This window comes from Calliopsis andreniformis, chromosome 5, assembly GCF_051401765.1.
Source record: "Calliopsis andreniformis isolate RMS-2024a chromosome 5, iyCalAndr_principal, whole genome shotgun sequence".
Classification (NCBI taxonomy): domain Eukaryota; kingdom Metazoa; phylum Arthropoda; class Insecta; order Hymenoptera; family Andrenidae; genus Calliopsis; species Calliopsis andreniformis.
Window position 1 is genome coordinate 3,244,039 of NC_135066.1, and position 25,645 is coordinate 3,269,683.

Consider the following 25,645-nt stretch of genomic DNA (forward strand, 5'->3'; position numbering starts at 1 on the left):
TGGATTTGCCAACCCTTTCGGTTTTACCCTCGTCGCTTCTTCGCTTCGTCGATCGATATTCTTTCTCCCTCGTGGTAGACTGTACTTTGCTGGCTCTTTCGGTGGATATTTCTCAACCACTTCAGATCATCGATTCTATTACACTCTCGAACGAAGCAGAGGGGCGGCGCTCCCTAATTGCCATCGAGTCAGGTTGGTGAATCCAACTTGTCCTCCGTATCTGCATTCTCACGCGCAAAGATGAGATCCTGGTCCCTGAAGTAGCCTACCCCAAGCAGAGTAGAATTATAATTGAGATCAGGATGAGATCGTCGTCGTACGCGCCCTCTCGCTCCCTCCAGTGATTCACTCTCGTTGAGGAGCGATCGGTCCCAGTTTCCACGACGAAATTCGAGTTGCTTCCTTGGAGGAACGAAAGTGAGAGCCTAGGCTCGAGAAGAGAAGAATCGGGGACCGATGAATATGAATGGGATACGACAGCTTCGAGTCGACTGTCTCATGAGGTCCCATATTAGCTCCGTCCAGTTCTGTCTTTTTTTTTTTTTCTTTCTTTTTTTCTTTCGTCGAGGGTGGACAATTAGCGAGAGTTCGATCCAAGTGGTCACGCAGGGTTCTCGGAGACGAAACTGGGCCCAACCCTTAAATGTTTGCGGAGCGAAGCTTGAGGGGGCGTTTCGACGGTGCTTCCTGTTCACTTCCTCTCACGTGTTAACACGCCGCTGATTGGTCGGTTGCCTGTTTAGAGCCACGAGGTCGGGATGAAAACCCTCGTAATGCTGGACGAGCAAGGCGGTAAGCCATTTCAAATCTAGACATAACAAACATTAAACTTATTCCAAGAAAGACGTAACGGTATTATACGGTCTCTATTTTGTTCACAAGAGATTTTCTATGATTTATATATATCCCGTGGTTGATAGAAACCGAACACAGAGGATAACCATCGACGAGAACAGTGTTCTCTTGCATTCCATGTTTATTATTCTCTTATACCACCCGCCGATACGCGATATCTGTACGCGATTAATTATCACGAGCGTACAGATACCGAGTACGTCTGCACACGACACTAATTGCGTGCAATATCGTCCAGACACTGTGCAACCCCTATCGAGCTTTTAGTTTCAACCACCGAACTCGGTCAAATACTAACCAAAGAGCACCTGAAAAGACTACGGATTCGTTCTACATCTATTCACCTGATCCCTTCAGCGTTCAGATCGTTTACGTTCAGAGATCATCGATTTTCTTTCTTTCCACCCCCTCCCCTGTATTCTTAAATTCTGCTTTTTTTTTCTGTTCCCTCTTTTCGCATCTACTCTCTGTTCGACCTTTTTATTTCAGTCTGTCACCTGGACCATTCCCCTTGCATTCATGTCTCGATTCTCACTCTTGAGTTTCGATCATCGAATCCTCGCTGCTCACTTCTCACCCACGCACAATTTTCCTCTCTTCTGTCTGTGTCTTTCTCTCTATCCTTCTCTTTCTCAATTTTTTCCTGTTTGCCTGTTTCTATTTTTCTCCGTGCTTCTTCCTACGACTCCGTTTCCTTCTTGTGATAACTGGATCTCCTCTTTTCTCTCTATTTTTCTGTCTCTCTGTATCTCTCTCTCTCTCTCTCTCTCTCTCTCTCTCTCTCTCTCTCTCTCTCTCACGAAGGCGAACGACCAATATACAGAGAAAATACAGAAACAAAACAAGTAGACAGAAACAAAAAAGACGAGAAACAAAGAAAGAGTATAACTCTGATATACAGATAATGTTTATCGGTTCGCACGCACGACACGCGCACCACGTTTTTTTAAAAACGCCTCTATCTCCGTCACTTCCGGCACCGTGTAAGTCAAACTACCACCATATATATAATATAGATATACCCTGTATATTTTGCAATATACCACTACGCCCACCCACTGTGTTGACCGGCACATTTTGCAACGACCGCGTTACTACTCTACTCTCGTAACGTATATACTACTACTTGGTTCAATTCGTAACCCAGTACCCTTAGAAGAACCCACCGTACACCCCCCAGTACATACAGAGCTACTCACCCGATTTTAGGTACAACCCTAGTAGGGAGACTCTTTGCTTAGCTATTGCACTTTCGTTGCACTCGTTTTTTTTTTATTTCCCGAGGATCGATCGAGAGGCCTCACCTTTCTATATTCTCTGGCTTCGATAGAATTCTTTCTTAAAATTTTACGCGCACTGAGATATGTATTAGACTCTGAAGAGAACCGATATCCATTGAGATTAATCGTTTTATTAGAAATTTCTGGAATGTTGGCAGTTTTAAATTAAGACCGGATGGAAATATTTGCTATTTTATTTTTGATATTTTTTTGAGTATACTGTAGTGATGGAAGAGATTGTGAGCCTCTCGACGACTCCTTTTATAGTAAAAAGCTGCTGGACATCGTTTGGGATCAAGGAACAGAGTACTGTTAGTACTAGCTAACGAAGTTAGTCTACTGCTAGTAGTAGAGAGCTAGCGGAACAGAGTTTAGTAGATGCACTAGGAGATGCTCTAGGTTGTAGAAAAGAGAGTGCTCTTTTCGATGATGGCCCCCGAAATGATGATCCAGATTATTTTTTCACAAGTAAAGAGATTACTCAATTCTCGAAAGAGAGTCGGACAGTGTTTTCGTCTATCTTCTCTTATCGCCATTTGGCGAGGTTTTTATTTAAGAGAGAATTATTATGATCGATTTGTCCACTTTTGGCATGGTTGTCCATTCTCTTTCGAGCCGCTGTGTCGAGCGACAAGAAGGATTTTTAACGTTCTCTTCTCGTACGATGAAACAGAGCAACTGGACAGAATCGAGGAGGGTATGGACCAAATCAACGCCGACATGCGCGAGGCCGAGAAAAATCTCACTGGAATGGAAAAGTGCTGCGGTCTCTGCGTTCTTCCATGCAACAAGTAGGGCTGCACCGAAATTGCCTCTCACCTTTTCTCTACACTTTGTCTTTAAAAACGAGCCTTCTGTTTTGCAGAACACTCTCCAACCGAACAGTTCTCGCGAACTACGAACTCCACCAAACTTTTAGACCTTTGATGCCACTAACAGATCACAGATATCACTAGCTGATGTACTGTCTTTAACTCCTCGCGGACACGAAATTAATGAAGTATTCATTTGGAATAGTTGAGTGGATTGTCCAGAAAAAAGATAGGTAGAGTCCCCAGAAATCCGTGAAATTAATACAGAAGCTTTGGTCGATGTGCCAGGAGCCACAGTCGAAGTAGTACTGACGATTTTTGATACTTATCGAAAGGTCCTTGGAAGATACCACATGTTCCTTTTTTTCTTTCTTCTGAATGGTCGAAGGTAAAAGTGAGCTTGCAGGTATATACCTGGCTTATGCCCAGTGCTATTATCTGCTGCTCGCCAACCCTCGATAAGGGGTTCACAATCTTATAAATATTTAAATATGTATAAACCTAGATACTTCCTTCTATCTAAGTCGCCTTTCAGGAATATTCTGTTTATATAAAAACAGAATTTATAAATTATCTTCTTACTGGGAGGGGGGCAGTTCATCACGAAGGTGAATAAACATACTCCACCTAAAAACAAAAAACAATAAAACTTTATGTTAACTTCAAAGACAATAGAATTTTCTTAAATATCTCATACTAAAAAGAAACCTACTTACCTCGACTCACAGTACACCAAATGACCTACCTCAATATTTTCTACTCAAACAACAGACCACTATCCCCATTTCCGCAAGGAGTTAACGATGCAACTCTTCTACTCTGTACTCAATGTCTAACTCTGAACAGTTCAGCATCTGTGTCTGTCTGACCAGCTCTCGCGCGCAGAATTGTTAATCAGACATTGATATCCCGCAGGAGCGCCAGTTTCAAGGAGGATGAGGGCACATGGAAGGGCAACGACGATGGTAAGGTGGTGAACAACCAGCCCCAGCGAGTGATGGACGATCGCAATGGGCTCGGCCCTCAGAGTGGCTACATCGCCAAGATCACGAACGATGCACGCGAAACGGAGATGGAGGAGAACATGAGCCAGGTGAACACGATGGTCAGCAATCTGAGAAACATGGCGATCGATATGGGTAGCGAGCTGGAGAATCAGAACCGACAGATCGACAGGATCAATCGCAAGGTGAGGAAACGATTCGTGTGCGTCCACCCTCGACGCGACGAGTCACGGTTGCTCAGCTCGAAGGAGTCCGTCGTGAACGTTCGGAACTTGCTCGATTCATTTTCCTTTGTTAATGATTTTAGAGTATTTTTGTTACGTATATTATAGAGCTGCTCATTAATGGTTACGATTCTGTTTCAAGATTCTACCGTAAAATTGAAGTATCCAAGTTCGTTGAATTTTTGAGATCTCAATTTTCGTCAAGTTCTGGAAAAGGTGACTATAATTGAGCAGTCTTGTAGACAACGCCTGAAGCGTGTCTGAGCCGACTTACTCAACTGACTTATTCTACTGGCGTCCTTGCGCCTGACCTGGCCACTGCACGCCGCCAGTAGAATAAGTTCACGAGTCAGACGCCCCTGGGTGCTGTTCCTCAATAATAAATCACTTGATAACTGAGCCTCAATTTGCCTTAGTTTGGCACGTAAAATCACTGTTTTTAATTTCTAAAAAATTTCTAACAAAAATTGTACAATAATATAGTGAATAGATTTTAAAAATGCAAAAAAGAGCAAGGTTCGAACGATTCAAAAAACTTACTGGAAATGATGATTACGATACGTACGATTAGCTCCGCTATATTTTTTCTCTCCACGGAGCATGCGTGGATTTTTCTCTCACGATGCACGGCGCTCAAAGCGATGCACAACACACGTTCGTCGTCGCTTTCGCTTTCTTACAACACCCCCAGCCCACGTCCCCTTCGTCCCTTGCACAGTAACCCTTATTTGTATCTCTGGGAGCGTTCTACCTTGTCCTCACGCGTTCAACGTTGAACCAAAGTCTGTTCACTATCAAATTTCTTCGACGTATGATACGCTGGCGCACAGTGGATCAAAGAATTTCGCGAGCCTTTTCTACCGCGAATCTTGATTCCCAATATCGATGTCTGATCGTGAGATCTCTGGCCGCCGACGATGGGCAACGTGTCGTATGAATACGTGCCATTTCGTAGATTTATTCCCCCTGTTCCCTTTGTCCCCAATCTCCTACTTACGAGGGTGCAATCACAAAATAAAAAAAATTAGAAGTGTTTAGAGATTTTGCAATACGTAAAATTTGAGTACTTCACACTTTAAATGCCATAGTTATCACATAGGATAAATAAATCCTGATATGTATACATTTTTAGTAAAAAAAAAGTAATAATAAGAATAATATAAAATATGAAATGTATTATTGCGCTATGAAATTGTAGACATCCTTTTCCTTTTTCACAAAAGAAAATATGTACATGTATTTGAATATCTATATAAAAGAGATTAAATACCTGAGTACTCGAAGCCTGGAATATAAAAAAAATGTACAAATTTCCCCTCGTAAGAGAAATAATCTCTCCCTCGAGGAGAGTGCATTCGACAGAACGTTCTCTCTATATTTCTATATTATATATACTCACAGTTTTTTGTACTGGCACGGAAATTCTTTTCAATGAAGGCGAAACGATCGTGGTAAAAAAGAAACTAGATGTTGAAAATTCGGCAATCTATACGCAAGGTGATCAGTTTATCCAGAAACCCTCCGAGTGTTGGCAGCATTTACTCTAATTGCTGTTAACATTGTAATCGGTGTGAAGACTCATCAGATGGTTTCCAGATAGACCGATCACCCTGTACCTACGATCCTTTCGTTTTCTCTCTGGCATGCGTACGCACGTGCACCGCACGACTAGCCACCCCCAACGCCCAGCCCTTTCTCCCCCTCGTCATCGCACAACCGATGTCATTCTTCTTTCCGCCACTTTACTCACGGGCTGTCTTCTGTGTTCGGCCAAACGCTGCAATCACGATTAACGAGCGGGAACGTAAAGGGAGGATCTCCGCCATGGAGAACTGAGAGAAATTTGTTGCACCGATCTCGCCGCGCGGTCGATCGCGATCGCGCGGCCCACCGCTTTGTTGGCCCACTTTTCTTTTTCCTATTCTTTCTTTACGATATGTTTCTTTCACTCTTTATTAATCAATACTTCTTCTTCTTATTCTAACTCTTCTTCTTCTTCTTTGCCTTTCGTTCGATCGAAGAGTCTGTTTTCTGTGACCACCTGTGACCAAACCCGAACTCTCTGTGATAATCCGCAGGGCGAGTCAAACGAAACGAGGATAGCCGTGGCGAATCAGCGTGCGCACGCCCTGCTCAAGTAAAATGCGTCTCTCTGCCCGTACACGTACCCGCCTCCCTCAGAGCCCCAAACTACTCGTATACATATCTATACACGCGTACATGTATATACAAAGAAAGGAAGCATCATGTATGTATATATACATAGCAGCCCCACGCGTATGTATATGTATGTATATATATATACTGTCGCTCTCACACACGCCCAAGACCACCACCCCCCTCTTCTGCCTTCTCGTCGTCGGTCGGACAACCGCCAAGCAAACTCGTGTATCAAACACTCGATCCACCTGTTTCTGCTACAACGAAATCGCCGTGTATTTGGCTGCCTCCTGCGCCAACTTCACCCCGCGACCCAATCTTCTTTGCCGTTCTTGTCGCCCAATGCTGTCGTTTCTACCTACGGTAGCTCCACGAGAGATTATCGACACCTGCGACCGTGGTCGGTAGCCTGAGATCGTCTCGCGAGCTGAGCGCAATGGAATCGCCTGCCGATCGCAGACTCTCGAACCGGTAGTGTACATATACATCTTTGTATTCACTCGCGCTAGGGTGATACTACATTTAACTACTCGGAATCTTATTTGTCGGATGAAGCCCCGCGGGATCGTCGTTGTCGTCGTCGTCGTTGCGAGTGGTGAGAACGAGCATCGTTTCAATGGTGTTTTGTGTCCTGGGGAGGGGAGCTTTAGAGGATTTGTAGTATGGAAGAAGGAGGGGAAGGTTTAGTTTCCTTTTTGGTGGGGAGATTTGAGATAAATTGAGGCTTGGATCTGGTTGGGAGAGATTTATTCTTATCTGCTGGTAATGGAAGGGGTTTTAAGATTTAAAAGAAATTGTGAGACAAAAGAAAATTTGTAGACTAAACCAACCCCTGAGTTTCAGTATTTTTTTATATTTTGTATATAATCGTTTGGGAATTTTTTACAACAAAGGGATAGAGCAATAAACATTAAACATTTTTGGTATGAAAAGTGTTGCTTAACGTTGCACCACTATAGAATTATATTTTTAAAAAAACGAACAAAAAAGTATTAAAACTTAATCGTTGATTTAAAGTGATATTCCATAAAAAATGGTGGCTCTACATACACGCAGACTTTCAGCAACACCAGAATTTTTGAAGTAGGTGAACTTCCTTATAATATATAGGAGTGTATGTAGACATCTGTAACTGACTGTATGACCCACTGGCCACGAAAGGGTTAACAAATAAACCACTGTACAGCAGTAGGCATTTTAGAAAGAATTTAGGTACCTGCACCTTTCTTTAAGCGAGTAGTTAAATATCCTCCACTAGAGTGTCCCATCAAATAGAATTGTAGCGGCTTGCATGTGTATCAGACTACTGTACACGTGTCTGAGTCGAAGATAATGTGGAAGGATTGTAAGAAAGAGGGTGTTAATATAGACAGTTATTGGAGCGACGACGACGACGATGAGCGAGGAGAGCAAAGGCTAATCGAAGTAACGAGATCAAGAAATAACACGAACTTGATCCACACGGTTCAGTCTGGGTTACGATCTTTCGTTTGTTTCTTTTTTTGGCACGCAGGGCGAATCGAACGAGACGAGGATAAAGGTGGCCAACGAGCGAGCCCATCAGCTACTCAAGTAAGGCCACTCTCGACCACCTGCACCCCGTCGGCCACCGACAGCACCAATACAACCATCACCACTATCACCACCACTACTTACAACAGCAACACAACCAGTGTCAACAATAAAATCAGTACTTACAGCTACAGACACGCTCAGCTACTCTCAGTTATTCTATTATTATTATTATTATTATTATTATTATTATTAATATTATTAATATTATTATTATTATTAACCGTTCTCGCGGTTTATTATTATTTATTAGATTCTTCGGTGTACAGTCAGCGAATAGTCGCGAAAAAAGGTGAAGGAAACTGTTCCACTATGTTACGTTCTATTTTCCGTCCTTTTGTTCTCTTGTCGATGCTTGTTCTTGATCAGTTACCGATTACGAGATTAGTGATGCTGACTAGCGAACGCTGGTCTTTAAGTTTCAAGGTGCCTCGAGAGCCTGGCTTAAGTTCGCGGTTAGTCGACTTATTGGAGCCTCGTAGGAGAGCGTTCTTGCTTAATAAATTGCACTAGTGTTTCTAGCTGTGTTCTTTTGCTTTCCGCGGGAACCGAGCTCCGCTCGAATACGTTGCTCTTCCGCCATTCGTCGTTTCCGGGGATTTTCGTTCCGTTTTCCCTTCCTCTATCGACACTGCGAATTTAACCCTTCAGAGGCAAAATTTATTCAGTAGATTCTGCTAGTTTCAGGAGTCTGCTTAACTCTTAGTACTGAATACTATGTAACACGTTGATTGGTTAACACTTTCATGGGTTTTCCCCATTGTTGTAATATTAAATCATTGGGGATAACTGGTGGAAAAATAGGGACATGTAGAATGAATCTGTGGAGCCTAGAGCCAAAGCGTATTAAGTCACGTTAAAAAGACAAGTGACCTACTCTGTAGCTCTGAGGTCCAGGTATGAAAATTAAAACTAATTTTTGTTCAATTTGAGTTACTGACCAAGTGAGTCTACCTTGGCGAACAAAGTGTTAACAAGTGTTTAATACAGTACAAGAGTTAAGAACTCGAGGCGACACACCGTCGCCAAGTCAATTCACCGAGCTGGTGTAGAGTTTCCCGTTCCCAGGGCGCGTAAGTGACGTAAATTAAAAAGAATCTCGTCTTAAGTGCATCCAAGTTCTTCCTCTCGCGATAACGTTTAACGATTTATCGAGAAACTTTCTACAAAAAGCAAGAAAAAAAAGGCTACGCCGCTTAAGGGTTAAAGGTCGCCACAAAAGCATCCAGAAGACACAGACACATACAAAGAGGTTTTACGGGAGCACACACACGCTGTTACTCGCATCGACCACTCGATAAGGAATAATTCCAACAGTCACACATGTACAGAGGACAAGGAGATAGAACACGGAGGGTCAGACGCGCTCAGGGACACACAACACACACACACACACACAGAAAGAGAACACAGAGAGTAGCGTAGATCGCACAGCGTGTGGGAGTGCACGCGTGAGAACGATACATACGCACAGCGAGCCCCCTCATGTACCTACATGTACTATCTATATGTATTATCTATACATATAACACATGTAATTTGTTATCACGATTAGCGTTACGACCAAGATATCCATGTACAGTAGATCGATACGTAGGTAGGCAGACGCGTGTGCGCGCGCGGTACGATTTCAAAGCAGACTGTAGGTCGTAGCGAAGACCAGCCTCGGAACGTGGTCGCTGGAAGGGATCCTTTCTAGATAATAAAAAGCTTCTGAGCCACTGGTTAGTCACAAAAACACTCCAAATCAGAGTCGTAAAGAACTTGAACCTCTACTATTTACCCAAAGTCAGTATATTCTGGGGACACAGCATATCCCGCAGACCGAACGCAGGTCTCTCAAATTTGTATGCGACTCCTAGTTTCTAAGTACTCTCAAACACGCTTTATAATCAGCTGAACCCTCTCGTATCATTTGTCAACGTCCCTTCCACCGACCACGCGCTCTGAAACGCGTGTCGAGTCGAGCCATGAAGAGAGCTCGGCCTCCAGAGCTGTCCTTCGCCTTCGACGCGCACGACGCTCCACGGGAGGCACTTGCATCCCTCGAGGAATCGGAAGAGGCGGAGGACGCAGCGCGAAACGAGGAGCAGGGACGAGGAGAGGGGCGAGGCGCGAAAGCTGGTCGCGCTTGGATGGAAAAGACGGAGGGAGACGAAGAGGAGGATTGATAATCGAAGCAACGAAGAGGACGTAGCCGCGGGAGAGGGTGTTAAATGTGTAGATAGAGAATTTTCGTTGGTCGTTTTTGTCTGACTCACACGTAGAGCGTAGGTCGATTCCGTTTTCTTTTCTCGGCGCTGAACAGTCGCAGCGCCGTCACAGTAAGGTTTAAACTCCAAGCGATAGAAAAATGAGAAAATAGAGAGTGAACGAGCGAAGCAGGGATATGTTGACGATGAATAGGAAGATTGTACATTATTGTATTTACACGAAGCGAAGTACCTCTACACTTTGTATTGTGCGAACGAAGCAGATGAACGGGATCGGTGGAACCTTTGTCGCTGCGGCGGCAGAGGACTTCCACTTCCGTTTCTGGGTCCATGAGAATCTGCGTTTAATCTTCTCTCTTGCGTTCTGAGCTGTAGTTGATCATTAAGGTATTCATCCATATTTCTGCGCCTTTGGTTGAAATCATTTATAAAAAAAGAACTTTTATACATAAGCTGAGAAATTATTTTTTTTAGTTAAGTTTACTTACCAACACGTAAGATTTAGAAAAAAAGTATTACACTTTTAATAAAAATTCTATTTTTAAAAATAATTTTAAACTGAAGGCACAGAAATATGGACAAGGACCTTACAGAAATATGAATCTAGCTCGACAGACTTTGTTTGCTGAACTTGTAACTTTGAAAAAAATTGTAGAAGAGAACTTAGGAAAAATGGCGCGGATTTTAGTGGACCTGGACCCGAACCACCGCAGACAAAACGGATGTTTCTCGAGACAACAGCTGTCAGCCTTAACAGTATTCGCGTCTTTACACTTACCTCTGTAGCTTTAAGAGAACGCATAGAGAGCAGAGATGCTGTCAGCGCTGACGTTGATCCTCACCCCTGATTCCCGGTAGTATCAAAATTAGCCCGTAGAGTGAGAGTGAGAGAGAGAGTGAAGGGTATAAACAGAGTTTAAGATGTTGATTTTTGTTATGTAGATCACGGTGAACAGATACCACGTGATACTGTGTGCAATATCTCGATATGCGTGTACAGGGTGTTTCACTCTGTTATGATCATACTTTGCTGCATCTCTTGTCCAATGCGTTTCACTTGATACTAGAGAGTAAAGGGGCGCAAATTTATCAGTAGCCGCGCTCCACGTTTTCGTCGTTCAACCCCCTCGAGGGGCTTGGCAATTTCTATTAAAAAGACACACTGTATTTTGCTCTACCTTCTAATTAGACAGAGTTCAATTGTTGTTCGGAATCTTCTTTCTCGGATTACGACCTCTGTTAACAAAGATATTTTGCAGTATCTTGTTGGACCTCTTAACAAATAAACGTTGTTCTAAAAACGAACGTGCACGACTTTTGAAAGCGTACGACGATTTACCCCCTCGGAGAGGATCGTTCCTTTCGGCGCGCAAAGAAGACAATTGTGGAAGGTACAGTATTCTGTAACGGAGTGAACGAAACGCCCGGTACACCACCACAGACCTATCTGGAACCAGCAATTAATTATCGCAACGGGTACCGCCCCCAAAAACGCCGTTTACCAGGCAGTCGAGCACGTCTATTTCGCTTGTTCGATTCGCATTTTCTCGAGAACAACCAGTGGACGCGAGAGGGGAAGAAACGGAGATCGCGTGGGCTTGCAACCCTTGTGCTAAGTGTGAAAGAAATAGAGGGTCTTACAAAATGGGGAGAGAGTGAGCGTGTGCGTGAGACAGAGTGAAAGGGATGGGAGAGACCGAAGGGGAGTAAATGTGATGTGATTGAGAGTTAAGATCGTTAGGCCTATATCTAATGAGAAACTTCGAAAAAGGAAGAGATATACAGACGATTATAAATAGATATATATATATATATATATATGTATATGATACACGTGCATACATGTACGAAACGCGGTGAGTTTTTTTCTTAAGTAGCTCTTTAGAAAGAAAGAGTAACTACGTGAGAGAAAGAGGGAGAGAAAGTGAACGAGAGAGAGAGAGAAAGTTGAGTGCTAGGAGAGGCTACGGTTAATATCGTTATATTATTATAAATATATTATATATATTATATATTATATGCGACGGGATCGAGCAATATTGTATTGTTACTTCGTCGTTACTATTTATCACCGCCTATTCGAGGATTATATATATATATTTAAATATTACGTATTTATTTTACAAAAGTATCCCTCATGTTTGAACGAGTAACTCATATCGAGCCTCCTACCGGGTCTATGTGGTACGCGTACTCTTTTAAATACCTAATCCACCAGATTGTATAGACACACGCAGATACTGCAACGTAGTTAGACGATGCGTAGAGAGATGATAGGTCGATAGAAGTAGCCAAGGAGAAAGGAGGAAACGGTCCACAGTGTGAGTGCGAATGAGAGATCGAGTGAAAGAGATCGGTGCTAGATCGAGTTACTTTTTGGACAGAGGAGGGCTCGAGAGAAATCGCGCGGGACGAATTCTTCGAGGTTCCTCGTTGACGTTCTTTTGTTACATTTGGAGGTCTAAAACGCTTCGGTCGGTCGATCGGTGCAGCGAATTGCATCTCAATTAACGAGTCGTTCGAGCATCGTTCGCTTCTCGGAGAAGCGCCGAAAGGGTTGATGGTCTCGTGCGATTTCTCTCGGGCCAGAGGTGCCTCGCTTTCGACTGTCCTCCAAAGCGTCAGGACACCCGAAACACGCGAACCGCGGAGAGGCCAATGCAATTGGGACCACCGTGCCGAAGCGCAAGGTGCCAGGCCGAATGGATTGGACGAGAGGGTCCTTCATTCGGGGGGCCTGTCCTGATCGTCTATTTGCTCGAGTAAGGGAAGAGGAGTCGCGGATAATGTAAAGTAAACCACAAATTAGAGACTGGAGTAACGAGAGAACGAGAGCGTGCGAGAGAGAGAGAGAGGAAGAATGCGAAAAAAAAATTGTATAGTAAGTTTGGTAAGCGGAGAAACTTGATCGATTAAAGAATATATCAGCTTCTCTCTTTTTAGTACCGATGTATTGTCGCTAGATGTATTACAGAGCCGCAAGAAGTACTCTTCGGCGATACCATTATAAACAAATGCCTGTGTATTTTACTTCTCGGCAAATAAACCATCAAGTATTGTACGAGCGTGATTGGACCTTGGAATCGACTCTATTCACAGGTATATCGTATAAACTCTCCACTTTCGCAATGCATCCTTATCCACGTACATATATTCTCTACCTATATTTACATTTAGGGAGAGCTCGTAACAAAAGCCACCCTTGTCAACTTTGATCATTCTCTAGGAGAGCAGAAAAAACACTGTAGCATAATTCTTATTCAATTGATTAGTGTTCTCCCTAACAAAACATTTATCATAGTATAGTGCTGCACTGACAAGAAGAGCCCTGGCAGCAATGCAGATCTATTGGTCCCAGGGTTCTTACCAACAGACCACACTATACATATTGCCTCTCTAATGGAATAAATTCCTCTATATTATGAATCCCCTTTCTGGCCACTAGAATATGTTCCTATCTAAAAAAAAATCGTCAAATTCAACAAGGGCTGTTTTTCTCACGAACTCTTCTTTTTACATCTATCCTGCAAACGCCTCTGAATCTCCTCAGGCTTCGAGCACCAAAGGAGGAATCAGTCCTAAGAAGGCTGGGTCAGCTGCGTCGTACAGATTTAGAAACGAGAGTAGATCGATGGCAAGGTAAGTAATCCCCTCTCGAGCGTGTCCCCTCTGTTCCTCTGGGAACAGAGAACCTTCGAGCATCGCCGCGGTCGATGAGAGATTCGCTGGAAGAAGTTCGACTGTGCTGAACAGGACGATTGCAAATACTGCAGTGCCTTTGTCTCTGGCTAGCTGGGGCTGAGCCTCGCGTCGAGGGAATGGAAAGAGGAGGGGGCGGAGCAGAGGGTGGGACAGCGTGCACTTGCGAACCTGGCCGCCGCTGGTCTTCGAGGTTCGCGATCAGGCGATAAGAGGGTGGTACCTCGTTGCAGCGGAGCCTCGCGAGGAGATTGCTTCGTCTGGCCTCCATATTCATACTAGATGCTGTCCTCAACACCCTTCGAGCTTGCACAGTCTCCCTCCTGGCCAGAGTGTGCTGAAGAGAGCCACGAAATCTGTTATACACGTCTGTGGAATTCAATTGCACTCGTATCGAGCGATTCGACCTCGATGAGAGCTCGCTGCTAGAGCAGTCCGCCCCTCCACGTTCCCTGTGCTGCGCCACGCGATTACTACGCTCCCAAATCTTCGCGAATTTTTCTAACACCTTCACGCGTCTCCCAGAATTTTGGGTAGCGATTATGTTATCCTTAAACGCGTCTTTTATATTCGTTTCTACTGTTGAATGCCTCGAGTGCACCGAGGCAGCGTCACCCTCCTCATTTTCTACGTCTAGGGTTACTAGAAATGGGGGAGGAGGGGGTGGCGGGGGTGGTAGGTCCGCCATCGAGGAATCCTCTGACGAAGAGGAATCAGAACCATGATCCTCTCTTGAGAAGACTTCAGAGTTTATCCTCTGGTCTGGGAGAAGTCTCCTGGTAGTTTCTCCTTCGTCCTCGTCTTCTGAGGGATGTACGTGTCTCTTTTTACTTCTAGACTTGCTGAATAATCTGGAGGATTTCAGTAGAGGAAGGCTCTTCGCTCTGACAGTAGAGATCTTCGATCGTATCTTGTTTAATACTTTTAAGCTACTAGTTTTGTGTCTCCTGTGCTTTACTGGAACATCTATTTCTTCTTCGGTGGACGAAGATGAAGTCGAAGACGAAGGTGCGTTTTGATTAAATTGTTGCTTTCTGGGGTGAGATTCCTCGCTCCTTTGCTCGTGGTAAGGAAGATCGTCGGGTCTGAAGACTATCCACACGTGGTAACGAGGTTTCCTAGGTCCTATGTACAAGTCGTTGCTATGGGCAGTTTGCAGTAAACGGGCGAAAAAGGACAGGACTACCTAGAAATGAAAAATGACAGTCAGTAAAGAAAATGAAAAGAATCTCCAGAATATGTAGGAACCATTCAGTTATACTGTTCATAGTAAACGATTATTTAGTTGTACAGCGATAGAAATACCTTCTATACCTGATAGACGGACAAAAGGGCCAAATATCCCGCCAGGAACGTCCTAATAATCCGCCCTCTGCTTATGATCTTGGATCTGCAGCCGAGGGTGGTGATGGTCAGCTGTTTGGGATTGTAATCGTACACGGCACTGGGGTTCAGGATATCGTGGTGAATACAGGGTTTCGGGATATCATTGGAACAACAGGAAAAGGGCACGTCCATGGAAGTGGATGGTTCCTCCTCTCGGTCCTCTGACGCTGGTCTTTAAAGCACAATTGGGGGTGAGATTTGGGGACAGCAAATGTGCCAGGAATCGCTGCATCAATTCGGGGAATAAAGCAGAGGTAGATGATTCAGAAATCCTTTGTAGTCTTAGGGTATATAGTCTTAAACATACAGCACCTCTGAGTTCAGTTCATTAACAGAGCTTGTGAATAGAAATAAAAAGGTTTCAATAAATACAGGCTCTTTACCTACTTTAAGTAGAGGCTCCTAAAATACTTTGGTATTCATTTTTACGTTGGATCTTTCTTCCTATTAAACAGTAAAGTCTATACTCATTTTACTGCACTCTGCATATGTGAATAATCTGAAAACGAAGTCCCCTAAAGACTACAAAGGATCAAGAGCAAAGTGAAATCCGCATTATTCTCGATTAAAGGGCACTTGGTTCGATTATACCCACTGCCCTTCCAGTTGAGGGCCCTCTTCCTCCTCCTCGGGCCCCTCCATCGACAACTTCAACCAGGGCACACGGGACCAATCCTCATAACTACTATCGCCGCAGCATTCGAGCTCGGTTTGAACAGCGTCTACCCTCGCCTTCATCGCGACGTCGCTACCATATTTCTGGATCGCCTCGATCAGACCATCGCGACTCTTCTGCTGGAAGCTGCTCAGCAGAACTAAATAGGTCGCGTTGAGGATCGCCACGAGGAATCCAGAGACCAGACAGGCAACCACATGAAAGAAGAGGAGCCGATTCGCTTCGTGAGGGTCCACGGTAACGTCGACCTTTTGCTGGTCCTCCAGGTCGCTTCTGGGCGCCTCCATTTTCAGATACAGCCAGGACTTGATGCCCAGGACGTAGGCGGGGGAACAGAGAACAGCAGCGGAGATTATCACCGTGGCCCAGATATGGCCGTCACCTGCTCGTGATCTGCTCGTTAACCCATATCGTACATGTATTTTAAGAGAGACACAACTCAAAAAAGTATAGTTTTCAAGAAAAATAAAGAAGTATATATGAGTTTAAAAGAAAACTATGCTGCTCGAAAAAACGATGGCATAGAAAAATTTTGGTAAAATATTGGTCAACTTTGACTGACGATAACTCCGCGAAAAATCATCATAGGATCATGATCTTTTTTTAAAATTAAAGCTTGAAATCTTTACTTTAAGCTACAATGTCTCAATTTTAAGTTTAATGTATGCTTACCATTGTAACCCCTTAAATTTGAGGACATGTTTGTCATTTTGAAAATTGTAAAGTTTGACGAGATGCACGGACTGCAACAAATTTTTTGGGGGGATGCTGTTTGCAGTAGCATAAAGTGCAAATCTTCCCTTTTAATTTAAAAAAAAGATCAAATCGATACGATTTTTTTTCGCAAAGTTACAGCACTTCAAAGTAATCCTTGCATTTTGAGAACCCAGCGCTTCTCTATAAAAAGACAAAAATGCAAGAGTTACTTTAAAGTGCTGTAACTTTGCGAAAAAAAATCGTAGCGACTTGATCTTTTTTTTAAATTGAAGGGGAAGATTTGCACTTTATGCTGCTGCAAACAGCATCCCCCAAAAAAATTTTTTGCAGTCCGTGCATCTCGTCAAACTTTACAATTTTCAAAATGACAAACATGTCCTCAAATTTAAGGGGTTACAATGGAAAGCATACACTAAACTTAAAATTGAGACATTGCATCTTAAAGTAAAGATTTCAAGCTTCAATCTAAAAAAAAGATCATGGTCCTACGATGATTTTTCACAGAGTTACCGAATGTCAAAGTTGTCTAATTTTCGCTCAAAATCTTTTATGCCATAATTTCTTTAGCAGTATATTTTCATTCAGTAGTTCTACTAATGAATATTTATACGTTATTTATAATATAAATCCACAATTAATTCTAACGAGAAATATCGTGCTTCTTGAGCTGTGTCACTTTTAAAATACACGTACAACATAGTCGACAATAATACCCCAACTATAAGACCCTACGACCTAGTTCTCTGATCACAATCCCTCAAAAAAGAGGAGACATCATCTACTTATCTCCTCTACCTTCGATCTGAACCCTCAAATCGCATTAACATCGATCACGAAAGACTAATGCCTCCAAAAACGCGGACTCCTCCAACAGTACTGCTCACACGGTGTCGGAGCTTAGCTTCCCGATCGAAAGTAGATTAGGGTCAGTTTTTACAAGTGGCCATTAGTCATCCGTCGTCGTAAACCGCCTCCCATCGAGGGGGTCAGAGTTAGGACTAACCCGGGGTGATGAGGTTCAGGTAATCTCCGAAGCCCCTTTCGAAACGGATGGCCCAGACGATGGCCACAGCGAGGGCGACGAGGCCAGCCAGGTTCATCGACAGTACGGTACAATGCAGTGCTTTGACGGAGCCCCAGCTGTAAACGGCATTTACCAGGCCCATGTATCGTGCGCTTTATGACGGATGATTGTCAGACGTATGCAACCTGTCATCGTAGACAAGTTGCGCGGTATGTTTGGTAATCACAGAGATCACGCCTCTCGCTGGTTATCAACGTGGCCTGAAGCGGTTCGCGATGGATTTCGTTGCTATCTTTACGCTGGAGTTGTGAAACAGTTTCAGAGCGCACTTGTCTATTTTCTAGGAAGTTATCGATACACCGTGACGTATAAAATGAACATTTACGCATTAAAAAGACCTTTTATTTAGTTTTTCTTTTTTTTTTTTGTTTTTGTTTTTGGGTTTCGTTCCACCACGATTTCTCTGATGAGCGAGGTCAACAGCTCTGACTGGATTAATGGCCAATAAGGTCGTGGTGTTACGATGATAAAAATACAGAGAGTAGTAGACTAATGAAATTAGTATGCCATTATTGGTGACTGCATCGATAAGTGATAGTAAAAATATATATATGTATATTTGATGTATGCGTATGTATATATTCATATATTCACTGTGTTCCTCCGAATATACGTGCACGATATATTGTAATACAATATATATTTCTATATTCATGGTACGTAATAACAACTGATTATCAGGTCGGCCTCGTTAAAAACTATAAAAAACAGTAACAACAACGACGAGAACCGCGACGAGAGTACGCTTCTGTCGCGCGATCAGCCTGTCGTGAACACCGTATCGGTCAGCTACAGTAAACGACTGCCCACGCGTTTCCACGTTATCCCGCGTCGTCCTATGAACAACTCCCCATCTGCCGTCACATCGGTAAAATGTCAATGTCAACCGTTCCCGTGGACAAATGATACCAATTAACAAAAAGAGGCGCTTACGCGCGTATAAATGCACCACACAGAATCATCGTCGTCGATCGACGGAGAACTGCAAAGCCGTTTACACACTAAACACTCTTCCACGATCTTAGAAAACAGTCCACCTAACAGGCATAGGTGGATCTTCAGCTAAATGAATGAAATAGTTCTTTCGCACCGAAACAAGACCTAACTATTTAGATCCCTAAAAATGCATTGGCACTTTCCCGTGAGGAGACAAATCGCTGGACAAGTGTCGCGGATCGAAACGATTCTTGAGCACGGTTACCGATGGAGAACGTCGATGAGTCTGAACGAGTACTGCGCAGAGATCAGAAGTCCAGCGATAGAAGTGGGACTCTGATTGGCCGTAATGTAATCTCCTCCCTGTGGCCCACCTGTTTCTTAACTGGATACCACACCACGGTCTTTGTTTTGATGACACGCGATGCGTATACTTTTATGAAACAAGGAATTTATTGCTATTCATATAAATTTGTAAACAGAACGACACAGACAGGGCTCTGCAAAATGAACAAACTACCCTTTCTGTCATTGCGTCGTCCCGCTGGTCTTCTTATCTCTGTACTATACAAAAATTGCCTAGCAAGAACCTAATCGTTCTAGCGTTTAATTGCCCTCAACCAATACCAAATCTTAGCCTCTCGCGATCCGTGTCAGAATTTTTTCTTAGTCTACCTAATTCTCTCAGCCTCATCGAACCATGCGTTGTCGAATCAAACGCGAACGCTTATACGAGATTTCGATCTAGCAGAGTGCCAAAGAGATCCGGCTGCATTTGCAGCAGCCCGCTAGACGACATGCTGGGGTCGTAGTCGAAGCTCTCGAAGGACATCATCGACGAGGATGGTGAGACTAGCGATCCGTCGTTTATGTATGAACCAGGTAGCTGTTTTCTTGTGTCTGGGCTGAGCTGATCGAAGGTGCCTGTGGATCCCCCGGAGTCAGGACACTGAGGCACCATTTGGTTCTCCAGGGACACGGATAGAGGCGAGGTCAGGCTCTTGGGAAGCACTGATGTTGGCACGTTGCGGGAGTCTATCAGGTTTTCCTGGGAAAATTGAGATGATTGTTAGTGGGGTGAACCTTGGAGAAGCTTCTATAGTTAGGGTGTCTAATAATTAGACTGCGGATGTTTACGCAAATGCAAAAGATTAGACATAGAACCTAATTCTAGACTAATTTCAGGCTTCAAGTATTATGAAGTGTATTTTTCTTTTAATAATTTCTATATTTTCTTGTATTATATGGATTCTGTACTTTTTGTACATTGAAATCTTCCATAAATACATAAAGATCCGCAGTCTACTAATGATGTAGAGGTAGCCTAGTGGCTAATGACTGATATTTGATATAAATTTGCACTAGGAATAGAGGTGAACGCTAGCGTGGTTATTATATTGACTGTAAGACGTTCCCTTTTCCTTATTTTATGATTTATGAGTATAATCATAGTGTTTTAGATATCAGTCACTATCCACTAAGCAAACTGAATGATCTCTTTTTTTAATCTATTAAAAAATACTAATAGTAGAACCTCAGCCCTCTGAATTTTGTCTCACTGTTTGAAATATATCATTTCTGTAAAAAAAAGAGGATGCTGCGTTTCGTGTAAAAGATCAGGAGAATAGGAAGCGTTGCAAAGTAGAAATAATCTCATTTCTAAATTCTATTAACACATATGTATATTGATACACATTGCTGTTTTCGCTTAAAGTACAAATATAAAACCTAGGGACCCCATAGACTCAATGGAGCTCAACTAACTCTGAAACTAAACTTATGTTACCAGATAATCCTTCAATATTATTTTATTCCAAAGCCCCTTATCGATTCGCCCCAGAATGATGCTACAGCTCTAAAACCCAGGGATCGCGGCTATCGCTAGGTAATTATGTAACGCGTTCACTACTCCTTTCAACTAACGCAATAAACTTTATCATCTCTGCATGAAAAATACGACCACAAAAATAGTTGTACGCGGTATTTCGATATCTGTTAACGTAATCGAGTCACAAACAAGAAAAGCAAAGGAATTGAGCGATCGTTGCAACCGATAACGTTCGACCGCTTCCTCTTTATTGCCCGGCGGTATGCTCTTTAACCGCAACAGTATCGTTTACTTTAACTAACAACTTTCGATCGATGCCAGTGACGCAACAGATGGACTAGAAAAAAATGATGGAAACAGTGGAGCTATACTATTCTCAGTTAACGTATAATCTCAACGATGGAACGCGAATTCGGAGAGCGGGAGGGACGAGAGAGGAGGGAAACGAAACGCAGCAGTTCAGATGATTCGATGTTTTCAATGTATTTGACAATCTTCAATCAACAATTCCATATACTTTCAAGTAGAATACATAACGTGACTTCAAACAGCGAGACACGGTCGTCAACCAACTACGATCGAGCGAATTCTCCTCTCAGCCCCTTTTCAGGGTACATACTCCATAATCTATAAAAGAAGGGGAACAGTTCCTCGTCGGATCTTTCGCTCGTTCGCTCGATCTTCGTTTCGGCTACCAAAAAGAAACACGCCCCGAATCCCGCAATTCCATCGCGAGATCCATCGACGTGGCAAAAGACTCGCGCTCGATACACTATCATCTACTAGAGATCCAACCCCATTCGCGTGTTCTATCTCAGCCTCGAGTGTGTACAAAAGCCCTTCGATTCTCAGACTGTCCTGACTGTGCGAATAGAAAAACAAAGAGTTCGCAGAAGCGTGCGCAGGTCGACCGTCCCTCCACATCGGGACTCGGTCGAGGTGGCCCCTCCGTGGTTGGTCGTGGAACGGCCGAGTAACGCTAAACGCGAGCGATCTACGATCCAGGGTGTCCTGGCCTCGCCAGAGGAACACGAGGACGCGCAGCTCGCTCACGTGCTGGCGATGCTCTTCGAGGGCTTCGGTTTCGCGAAGCAAACGTATCCTGCACTCACGTCGCAGCCAGACACCAAGAGGTTCATCAGCACGCTGTTACACGGCGGATTCAGCTGCTGTGAACTCTGACTCGTGTCGCTTCGACACCTGTCTCTCCCTCCATCTTCGCTAGCGCCACCCCCACCGTCGCTCTCGCCTTCTTCCAGCTCTGGGTCCTCGTGCATTGAACTGTCGCCCTGGCGACGTTCCAGCATTGTGAAGGGCTCGCTGGAGTAGTTATTACTTCGCTGGACCGTCTGCTGGGACACCAAACGACGCAGCAATTGGCTGCCACCGATATTGGTCGATTTCCTCGTGGAAGCTGTGCCCAGGAGGTGGTCCTCCAGGACCAGAGGACTGCTGCGCTTTGTGGATTTGTCGCATCTGAGGCGCTTATTGTCGGTCCCCGTATCTATCGAGGCAGTGTGGATGCGCTTGGTGGGTCTGTCCAGCTTGGAAGCCCAGGGACTTGTGTCTAGGTTTGTATCTAGGGAAAAAGTAGCGATGAAGAGTGCTACAGGGTCTTGAGGAAATATTGAGAAGTTACTAATTGTGTTCCACGAGAAGTCTTGTACAAAGTACTGGGGGCAATGATTTTCAGAGGACTTCTCCTAGGACACAAACAGTAGGTACTCACTTTTTCTAGGTATTTGGCCGAGAACTTGGACAGGATTGACCAGGCCTCCCCCGTGATCATTGTACTTTCTAGAGACAGCCTGATCGGTCTTCAAAAGCTGTGCTAAACTAGAGTCGGACGTTCGCCGCTCCTTTTCGTCTATAATCCTACGAAGAACCATAAGCTTCAGAATAGGTAGGTCTTTTTAGAACACTTTAGGCCTATAGGAATACTCATTTGAGGCTGAACTTTCGTACCATTTCGGACAGCTCTTATCCATCGTCTGTGGACTCCACATCACCATGTCATCGTTGATGAAGAGGTCTAGCGCCTCGTCTTGATCTGACGTGGGAATATACGGAGCTCTTAGCGCTAACTCGTCATCTGCTATACTATCGCTGAGACCTAGCATTAACATCTCGTCCTCAGATAACCCTTCGGCCCCGCTGCCTCCTGTCGGGCTATTTAACGAATCTATACTTCGTTCTGGACTCTAGAATAAGAAGATTTCATTAGACACGTCTCATGAAATATGCATAGAAGCCTGTTATAAATCAAAACACAATTGGAATAGATATATAGCGTGGCGAATTGAGGTATTGAGTGGAAGTGCCACATACTACAAGACGTTCCATAAAAGTTTTATTACTGAAATGTAAACTTTTTATGGAACACCCTATAAGTAGATAATAATAATTCATAATCCTCCAAGAAGCTAAAGTCCTCATCTTCCAATATTCCTGTCCCTTCCCCAGGCTATATTTCTAGTCCACCTACACAGAATATCTCAGGAACTCACTTGACGATATTTCGACAGGGAAGGGGAAACCGAGTTGGGGTCTATACTGCAAGGGCTGCTCGGCGAGTCGCCGTACATAAAAGGATCGCTGTCTGCCAGGGAATCCCCCAGATCCTTGCTCTTCGAGGAATCGAGATCCGTGTCCTTCAAGGCGTCCCCGAAGTCGGTGGATCGTAATTCAGGGGCGAGGGCGCCGCCAGGACTCAGCAGGGGGCAGTAATTGTCGTTACCGAGGATGAACTCGTCGAGCATGTCGGTAAGGAAAGGTGTGTCTTCCAAGGGGACGCAGACGTCGCCAGCCGTGGGTGCCAGGTGCGTCAGGTCCTCTGGCTCGTCCTTCAGCACTGCAACGCATTGTTCAGTAGATTGATCGGCTCGTTTCCAAAGCAATAAATAATTCTTACAAAACAGCAACGTCTCCTTCCCCCGTTTCCTCTCTTCTCATACGTTATCAGCGAGTTACGTGGTACATCTATTTATTACGTCAGCGGATCGCCTGATACGGACCGTGTTTAGAGATGAGAAGAAATGAGAGATAGTGAGTGAACTACAACGTGATATCTGAGAGGAGGAACTGGGAAATCTCTTTCCCTATCAATTTACTTATCGCGACAGAATAAGGAATTATATTATAGGATTATAGAAGAGATAGGAAGGTAAGTAGGATACTTTGAAGAAGACACCCACTGGTAAGGCCTGGATGATCCTCGCTGAAAGTCAAGAAGCCCTTGTTCATGTCCTCGGTACGAGGCGCGAAGATGCTCGCTGTCGCGGTCTGCGGCGGTGGTCTGCAGGTGATTTGCTCTTGCTGTTGCTGTTGCTGCGGTGAGAGAGGCACGAACAGCTGTCTGGTGACTGTCTGTGGCCTGTCTCTGCGAATCTCTGAATCGTAGTCCACGGTCTTGCCCTGAAATAATTATTATTGGTATTAATGGGACAAGTCCAATGTACGATCGACAATATTACAGTAATATAAAGCAAGAATAGGAAACTTGTGAAATGATGAGCAATTTCTTGCAAATTGTTTCTGAAAGGTATGACGAACTGATCTTCTAGAATCCTGGATTCATAGATCAGCGTTTTCCAAGCTTTTAGAACACCTAAAAGGCCAAATGGTCCCTGTTAAGAAACCCTGGTCTATAGTACTCTGTTACCAAGAAGATTCCTGACAGCAAGGCAGACCTACTGATCCTAGGACTCTTCTTATCAGATAAACACAGCAGATAGACCACTCAGACACATTCCTCGAATTCTTTTTTACCCAAAAATAGGTACTCATTCCTTCTCAAAACTTCATTACTTTTAAGAAAACTTCGATACAACTATATCAGTATCTGCAGCTGCCCAAGTGATCCAATAACCTTCTCCAAACCATTTTCAAGCTTCCACCAAGCGTACCTGGAAGACGTTAGTCCCTCTCGGGGACTCCTGCGTGTTCTGCTTCCTCTTGGGCTCCTCGTTCTCCTTCAGTGACTCTTCGAGGGACTCCTTAAGAGCCTGCACACCGACGAACGATTTCTCTGCAACGTGGACCGGTCTCGGGAAGGTGTTATCCTTCCGCGAGCCGTCCTGTAGCCCTGGCTCCTTCTTCTTCGGTGCCGCGGCGCGGAACGTGGACGTCGTCACCGCCAGCGGTTTCGCCCTGTCGAGGGTGACAACAGGCTTCTGCTGCACCGTCAGCAGGCACTCGTTGTCGTTCGAGTCGAGGGCGACCTCCTCGATGTCTTGGCCAGCGTTCACCTGCACCTCAAGCTGAAGCTTCGCAGGCTGGACGGCGTCGGTCGAGCTCGGGGCCAGCTTCTCCGGCTTCACGACGCTCTTCTCGGTGTCACGGGCTGCGAGCTGACGCGCGCTGTACACCTCATCCTCGCGCTCCACGCCGCTGGAATCAGAAAGCCTACCTGGTGCAAGCGAACTAGGCCAGGCGCTATTGTCTCGCCATCGCGAGCGGTCCCCTGTCTCCCGATTAACTGGAGGAGCTTCAATGATAGCTCTCATTGGAGAGTGAACCGTGCTGTTCGACGTTTTGCATATGTGGATGTTGGGTGGTCTCGTTTTTGAGATACTGAGCGGGGGAAGTTTGGAACGTTGGGGATGTTTTATGGACTCGTTAGTATGTTGTATCTCTGTGATTTCTAGGGATGTGGTTCCTAGGATCGAGAGAAAGGGACTGGTCTCAATAGCTGAACAAAGTGCCTGTTCTCCATCTACCTTTCGGAACACAATCACACCGATCCAGCTGAACCGACTCGCGAAAGGGATTAAAACAGTCGAAGAACGCAAGCTAGACGCGAGACGCTGGTATAACAAGTGGAATGGTAGACTACTCGCGATTGGGAAGGAAAGAATCGTCTGGGTCGAAACTCGCATCTTCGGCCTAGTTCGACGTTCGAACGAGCGCGCTGACTGCACACCCATCGTGCACTGTACGCGCGCGGGTCCTGACCCTCGTACGAGACAGCGAAGCGCACGGCCACGGCTTTCGGCTCGCGAGTTCTCCTCCCCTTACGTAACGATTACGCTCGATAGTGCTGGGAGCCGAGAATCACGCTCTCGAAACGGTGCACCGTTGACAAAGAACAAAACCGCTCGCTTTGTGTGCCGCTGGTAGAAAAGTAGAAGGTCTTGGCACTTTGCACCGCTCCGAATGTCACGAGTGTTCTGTGTGCTGGGACCTTGAAAAGCGAAAAGC

The 25,645-nt window shown here is 44.6% G+C and overlaps 4 protein-coding genes across 12 annotated transcripts in view; 1 reads left to right on the top strand and 3 right to left on the bottom strand.

The window, feature by feature from the left end:
- Positions 1 to 8,040, top strand: part of Snap25 (Synaptosomal-associated protein 25kDa) — a 31,614-nt gene extending 23,574 nt beyond the window's left edge. For 5 of the 9 annotated variants that reach the window (XM_076379447.1, XM_076379448.1, XM_076379446.1 and 2 more), the window contains exons 5-7: positions 2,809 to 2,926; positions 3,863 to 4,136; positions 7,849 to 8,040. In XM_076379447.1, the coding sequence (XP_076235562.1) occupies positions 2,809 to 2,926; positions 3,863 to 4,136; positions 7,849 to 7,911 (455 nt within the window). In that variant the 3' untranslated portion in view covers positions 7,912 to 8,040. Of the gene's footprint in view, positions 1 to 743; positions 793 to 2,808; positions 2,927 to 3,862; positions 4,137 to 6,253; positions 6,448 to 7,848 lie in introns of those variants that run through there. The other 4 variants (XM_076379454.1, XM_076379453.1, XM_076379452.1 and 1 more) reach the window with 3 other exon arrangements.
- Positions 8,041 to 13,357: 5,317 nt separating this feature from the next.
- Positions 13,358 to 15,337, bottom strand: LOC143179562 (uncharacterized). The gene is made up of 2 exons (XM_076378860.1): positions 15,134 to 15,337; positions 13,358 to 15,005 (listed from the first exon to the last, which is right to left on the bottom strand). The coding sequence occupies exons 1-2, from the start codon at positions 15,335 to 15,337 to the stop codon at positions 13,713 to 13,715; spliced, it is 1,497 nt and encodes a 498-aa protein (XP_076234975.1). The 3' UTR covers positions 13,358 to 13,712.
- A 1,879-nt stretch (positions 15,338 to 17,216) lies between these two features.
- LOC143179974 (uncharacterized) lies at positions 17,217 to 17,858 on the bottom strand. Its single transcript, XM_076379457.1, has one exon. The coding sequence runs from the start codon at positions 17,762 to 17,764 to the stop codon at positions 17,597 to 17,599; it is 168 nt and encodes a 55-aa protein (XP_076235572.1). The 5' UTR covers positions 17,765 to 17,858; the 3' UTR covers positions 17,217 to 17,596.
- A 1,191-nt stretch (positions 17,859 to 19,049) lies between these two features.
- Positions 19,050 to 25,645, bottom strand: part of Sima (HIF-1 transcription factor component sima) — a 38,332-nt gene continuing 31,736 nt past the window's right edge. The window contains exons 8-14 of the mRNA XM_076379445.1: positions 24,352 to 24,835; positions 23,641 to 23,860; positions 22,954 to 23,297; positions 22,412 to 22,647; positions 22,176 to 22,321; positions 21,559 to 22,025; positions 19,050 to 19,666 (exon numbers count right to left, since the gene is read on the bottom strand). Of these exons, the coding sequence (XP_076235560.1) occupies positions 19,346 to 19,666; positions 21,559 to 22,025; positions 22,176 to 22,321; positions 22,412 to 22,647; positions 22,954 to 23,297; positions 23,641 to 23,860; positions 24,352 to 24,835 (2,218 nt within the window). The 3' untranslated portion in view covers positions 19,050 to 19,345. The remainder of the gene's footprint in view (positions 19,667 to 21,558; positions 22,026 to 22,175; positions 22,322 to 22,411; positions 22,648 to 22,953; positions 23,298 to 23,640; positions 23,861 to 24,351; positions 24,836 to 25,645) is intronic.